At 34.1% G+C, this 6,731-nt stretch overlaps 1 protein-coding gene across 1 annotated transcript; it reads left to right on the forward strand.

Annotated features, from left to right (window-relative positions):
• The first annotated feature begins 1,126 nt into the window (after positions 1 to 1,126).
• Positions 1,127 to 2,683, forward strand: LOC11411858 (epidermis-specific secreted glycoprotein EP1). Its single transcript, XM_024776481.2, has one exon. The coding sequence runs from the start codon at positions 1,171 to 1,173 to the stop codon at positions 2,479 to 2,481; it is 1,311 nt and encodes a 436-aa protein (XP_024632249.1). The 5' UTR covers positions 1,127 to 1,170; the 3' UTR covers positions 2,482 to 2,683.
• Positions 2,684 to 6,731: the final 4,048 nt, after the last annotated feature.

Raw genomic sequence — 6,731 nt, forward strand, 5'->3', positions numbered from 1 at the left:
GCAAAAGACCATAAATGGAATGGCATATATTTTGAACACAAACAATGGGCACCCAAATCTTTGACCATTAAATCATGTTAACTTGCCTTATATTTTTGAACATTTTCTATTACAAGTTTTCATAGAAAAATTGAACTCATACTAGTAGTAGTTAATAATAACTTCAAGAGTTAAGAAGACGGTATGCTAACTTGTGCTTTATCTTTATCTTCTAAATTCTTAATCAATCAATATTACTGTTAAGAAGTCATGCTAACTTATGCTTTATATTTATCTTCTAAATCAATTTTAATCAATCAATATTATTGTTATAATTTTATTTTATTTTTGATAGAAAGTGTTATTGTTATATTCAACTTAAGCGTCGGTGACAATGAAATTTTGTAACGCAAATTCATCCGTGAAAGAAAGTAAAAGTGTAAAATGAAACATATATATTAGTATATATTTTTGTCAAAAGAATCAAGCAAGTGATAAAATATCATTTCATGATTGTTATGGACAGCCTAGAACACGTCAACTACAGTTGGCATTCTTCTCATTAATACTATACTATCAGCTCGGTCTTTAAATACAATACTTTAGATTTTGAGAGGATATTTTTATTTTTATTTTTAATAATGAGAGGATATTTAAATACTTTAGTCTTTTTTTACTTTTAACCATTCGAACTGTTCAGTCTTTTTTTAATAGTTATTGTAAAAACAAAAGTCCTTTTTTAATACTAGTATTCTATTAATATTTTCCATCGAAATAATTGTTACTTTTCCAAAATACTTTAGACTTATTTTACTCTAATCAATACGTAAACAATGAGGATTAAAGAAAATAAATATTGATAACATATTCTAGAAATAAATTTGAACAAAAGAAATATTATTTATAAATAATTTTAATACTGCTATAATATTTTTACTTTCATGATTTAGCTAAAAGTATCTTATATTCTCCATTAAAAAAAATCTTATATTTTGAAATAGAACTAGCATACTCGTTATCTAGACCTAGATCCAAATCCATTAATTTCTATAATAGTACTTGAGTTGGACAACTTTGACCAAAAGATGCCTCAAGTACCTTTCTAACCTAACCTTCTCACATTGAATACTATAAATAGAAGATACCTAACATATAGCAAAACACATCCATCAATCAACAATTCACACAACAATGTCTATTTTTCTTAACCCCAAAACCTCATTTCTCACTTTATTGTTCTTTTCATTTTCCACCTTAATTGCACATGCAATTGTTCCACAAAATGAAACCTTTAAATTTGTAAATTCAGGTGACCTTGGAGACTTCATTGTAGAATATGGAGGTGATTACAGAATGATAAGCATATTCAATGCTCCATTTCAAGTTGGTTTTTATAACACTACCCCAAATGCATTCACTTTAGCTCTTCGAATCGGTCTTCAACGATCGGAGCAGCTTTTCCGGTGGGTATGGGAAGCAAATAGAGGCAATCCAGTTGGTGAAAATGGTACTTTTTCATTAGGTGCTGATGGAAATCTTGTGTTGGCTAATGCTGATGGAAGAATTGTTTGGCAAACAAACACTTCCAATAAAGGTGTTGTTGCCTTTAGGTTACTCTCAAATGGTAACATGGTTTTAATTGATGCCAAAGGTAAATTTGTTTGGCAAAGTTTTGACCATCCAACAGATACCCTTTTGGTTGATCAATATTTAAAACCTAATGGTCCTTCAAAGCTTGTTAGTAGACTTTCAGAAAAAGAAAATGTTGATGGTCCTTATAGTTTGGTTTTGGAGCCTAAAGGTTTGGCTTTATATTATAAGAGTACAAATTCTCCTAGGCCAATTAAATATTGGTTTTCATCTTCTTGGTTTTCATTTGAAAAAGGTTCATTAGAAAATGTCACACTAAAATCTGATCCAGAATCTTTTGAGTATGGATTTGATTTTTTTGTTGCCAATTCTACCACTTCTGGTAGTAGTATCATTGGTAGGCCAGTGAATAATAGTACCTTAACATATCTTAGGCTTGGAATTGATGGTAATATTAAATTTCACACCTACTTCCTTGATGTGCGTAGTGGTGTTTGGAAAGTGACATACACTCTCTTTGATGAAGATGAAGATGAGGGTGAGTGCCAATTGCCTGAGAGATGTGGGAAATTTGGGCTTTGTGAGGATAATCAATGTGTTGGTTGTCCATTGGAGAATGGAATATTTGGTTGGAGTAATAAATGTAATGCTAAGCCTTTAGGAGGAGTATGCAAAGCAAGTGAATTTCATTACTACAAAATTGAAGGAGTTGAGCACTACATGAGCAAATACACTACTGGTGATAGTGTAAGTGAAGATGCATGTGGAAACAAATGTACCAAGGATTGTAAGTGTGTTGGGTATTTCTACCACAAGGATAACTCAAGGTGTTGGAAAGCTTATGATCTTCAAACCCTTACTAAAGTAGAAAATACTACACACGTGGGTTTTATTAAGGTTCCTAATAAGTAGTAAGATAAGCTTAGATTTCTCTTTGGGAAGGTCTTGGTATTGTATTTTAATTGTATCAATTTAATATAGTTATTTCCTACTAGTGGTTTTAGATTGCAATAAAGTTGTCGTTATCTCTCTGCTCTCCACTTGGAGAAGGAGATGTAATATTTCTATTATAAATTATGAAGTGTGCAATGAAAGTGTTGTTCTCATGCTATGATGTTTTGTTTTATGTTTTTGTGTTGTTCTTGCTTAAAGATTGGGTGGGTGCAGATTTGTCATATAATTCGGTGATCGGTTTCATAAACTCGAAAGGGTCTGCTTCATTTGGTTCTGATAACCCTCAGGGGTCTATGTTACTAACATATTTGACTCATCCCGCGATGAGGGTTATTACGCGTCTAATTGAAACTGCAGGTCTCAAGGCGTCAGAACTACCTCCACTTTGGTACCGACTTTTTATCTGTCTCAGTTCATGTTACTGATTTCAGACCGTTAGGCTCGAAAAAGCTTTATTACTTGCTGGTTGGTTCAGAGAGTTGTTGGTTAGTGGATCTTGATTCCTTATTGGTGGTCGATCCATACACCAGTTATGAACCCTAATTATTCTTTAGAGATGTTCATTTTTCATCTTTTTTGTATCCTGGTTTCTCGCCCGTACACGGGTTCGCTGGGTTGCACTCGTGGAGAGTGATTGTCTATTTAGATAGATTAGGGCAGGTTTACCTGGTTTATTTTTCACTATGTATTCCCGTTAGGGGCGGATCCAGACTTTTGGTACATGTGAGGCTAAATTTTTAAATAAACAATAATACAACCTATATTAAAAATAAGAAATAACATTGTTTGATACAATACATTAGAATGAAAATCGTCGCCTATCCATTTGTTAAAAATGAGTTAAAATGACATCAGTACTAATTGTTAAAAGAACATCTCTTTCTATATAAGTTACAAGATGGTCAATTAGTCAGTGATCATCCATTTTGTTACATAGGTTACTCTTCACAACTTTCATAGCTAAAAAAACGCCTTTAACACTTGCAGCTGTTACCGGCAAGAGCAAAACCAACTTCAAAAGTTTATAAATCATAGCAAATGTGTTGCATTTATTTGTTTCCACAAGTTTTGCAAAGACTTCTAAGCCCTTTCAACTTAGCAAATTTTGGGTCGGATCGAACATTTATAACATAATTCTTAAGTTGATGGCGAAACACCACTTCCGACACATCTATACAATCATTTGGATAAAACTCTGTCATCATCAATAACTTATTCACATCAAAGCTACAAATGATTTTGCGGAACTCAAACATGAAACACACTATAAAAGAGATAGTTAACTTATTAACTAAGTTGTTTTTTTATATTATATTTGTTACTAAAAAAAGGGAAAAGGCATGTGGGGCTTTAGCCATACATAGCCACTATGTGTGTCCGCCAATGATTCCCGTTTTATATGGTACCTGGGTTAGGTCTCATGCCCCAATCTTATAGCTCTTTGTGTTAATTTAATATAATTTTTATTTTGCCTAAAAAAAGTGTTGTTCTAATTGTCTTAAAGTTATTTGAATTGGTAAGCCAAGGATCAAAGTTATTTCTTTATAATTTGTTCCTAGTTTGACATTAACAATTGGGTTCCATTCAAATAATATTTCAGGGTTTTAAGTTCATTAATTATATGAGATTACAATGATCGTAAGGGAAAACAATGAATAAAATATAAGATAGCTTATGAAAGACGAAAAAATTATTTATGCTCTATCCAAAATTTATTTATGGTCTAAATGACTTGGTCCTCCTGTTTACTCTCTTATGAGGAAGTTATATCCCATACCTCAACACGTGTACTTTCACTCCTACAAATTTTTAAAAATTTTAATTTTACCTCTTTTACTATTTAATCTTTTATACATTAATTTTTCATCCTCATTTTCAACATCTTCTAATTCAGAATGGATGCACCCCCACATGATATTTTGTTAGTATGTATTTTTGTTTTCTTCTTCACCATAAAACGTTTCCGGAAATATTTCGGAACACTCATATATGTTTCCGAAAATAATTCGGAATACTCGTATGTAGCAGCTTTCCGGTGCATGCGAGTTATGCTAAGTAATTTCATTATATAAAATAAAGAACCGGAAACGTGTATCCTAGTTTTTCCGGTCCAAAAGAATTAACACAAAAGCATCAACAAAGCCGAACCAAAAAAAAAAAATAAAAGCACACAATTAGCAGTTAGCAATAACATCTTCAAAAATTGCCAGCCCACAAAGTTAGTATTTGCCTTATATGTTAAGATGTGAAGAAAGTTAGATAGACCTTACATCTTAGGAGGTCAAGAAATGAAGTGGACTGATAAAATCAATGAGGAGGTCAAGAACAATGCTCCTTCATAAGCTAATGGCATAGATCAATGGAAGAAACATTCAATTTGTAAAGTACCCTCACAAGTCAGTGTTGAACAAAAAGGCATTGATTTACAGTAACAATGTCATTGATCTATGGGCAGCTTTCATTCATTAAAACAGTTTGAGTCCAAAAAAAATTAAGAACTTAAAAATGAAAAGAAAAAAAAAGATGCCTGAACCGAAAATCTTCACGCAACCATTCCGGAAGAAATCCAAAACGATAACTGGAAAGCTTTGCATGCGTTTTTCGAAAAATCAACCGGAATGCTTCGTATGCGTTTTACGGGAATCAATGATTTGAAAATCGATTATGGAAACAACTCGTAACACAATTCCATGAAGGATTCCGGTAACTCACTACCCCATAAAACCTTGACAAACCCACAAAACCTAAAACCTCAATCAATAATTCCATTGAACTTTTTTTTTTTTTTTTGAAGAAGCTAAAATATTCCATTGAACGATCAAGAGAAAGAATAGAGAAAAAGGAAACGATTATGAGAACAATCAATAATTGATGATGATTTTTGCAAAGAAAGTTTATTGTTGTTTGTTGGGAGTGGAAGTTTTCTTTTTTCTAGAAAAGAAGGGGTAAAGGTGGGGTGAACGTGAAAGTGTGAAATATGTTTAATTTTATATAAAGGGTAAATTTGGTAGTTCATGTAAAATGTTGGGGTAAAAGTATAATAGTAGGGGTATAGGGTATAACTTCCCTCTTATGAGTGCGGTGGGCATACAAATACCACTTAAATTAATTTAAGCTACACCATTAATCAATGGTATGGACAATGCATAACATGTAAATTTTGGGTTCGAACCCTGATCACCAGTTTTTATTTAATTGTTCTTGCTTATAATTTTTAAACATTTTTTTTCCGATGTAGCTGATAAAGATGGTGGTGCGATGAGCAGTTGTTGCCCTCCGCACCACCCCTCTCCCATATCTCTCTGCGATTTCAATGTCGGTGGTTTTGGGGCAGGTTGTTCTGGTTCACGATTTCTCCCTCCTGGCGTCCTCCAAAGCGTTGGTGGTTTCGGTCGTCTTCAACAACCTCTTCTTGAGTTAGTTTCAACAACCACCACTTTTTCATGGCAGCGTTGGTGGTTTGGAAGTTTGATCTCGTGTTCACAGATCGGTTCGACGGAGGATCTTCGCCGGTGACAGATCTTATAGTGGTTCAAAATCTAGGCTCTTTTTAGAAATCTGGATTGGTTCTTTGTTGGTTAAGGCTCTTGGCTCTGACATATGTTTCGTGTTTTCTGCGATTCGTTTGAAGGTGGTGTTGGAGTTGTTGCAGCTGAATTGTTGGTTTGTGGTTGGTTTGTTCGATCTTTGATTTTATGATTCATTTTCAGAGTGTTGAGCACTGCATGTTTCATGGTTTGTTCAGCTGACATGTACCAATCCCACTGCAATAGGTGATATTATCCTTATCACTCTTTGTGTTTGATTGGGACTGTTAGGCTTGAAAGAGTAGTTATACTTGATGTTGTTTGTCGTAGGTAGTTGTCGGCTCTTGGATTTGTATCATGTGGGCGGTCAGTCCATACGCCGTTTTTCAGTTTTCAGTTGTTTACCTACTTAATGAGACGTAGACGTTTTCCTCTCCGACGGTCAAGCATCGACTCATATTCCCAACCTACTGTCGTCGTCATCCTCAAGGTTGTCGTCGTTCTTCAAGGTCTGATAAGGGACTAACTGTTGTGTTGATCCATGTGTTTCTGGATGGTGGTTGCGATTCTGATCTAAAGTTTCCAGTATTCCTCCCCGCGCCGGAGAAGGGTCTTATGTGGTATTTGCTTTGGGGCTTGAAAGAGTGTATAACTTGTTGTGATCTGCAGGAAGAAGATGGT

Source organism: Medicago truncatula, chromosome 2 (genome assembly GCF_003473485.1).
Source record: "Medicago truncatula cultivar Jemalong A17 chromosome 2, MtrunA17r5.0-ANR, whole genome shotgun sequence".
NCBI classification, from domain to species: Eukaryota; Viridiplantae; Streptophyta; class Magnoliopsida; order Fabales; family Fabaceae; genus Medicago; species Medicago truncatula.

Coding starts and splice junctions, on each gene's coding strand:
- LOC11411858 (XM_024776481.2), top strand. CDS start 1,171: ATGTCTATTTTTCTTAACCCCAAAACCTCATTTCTCACTTTATTGTTC.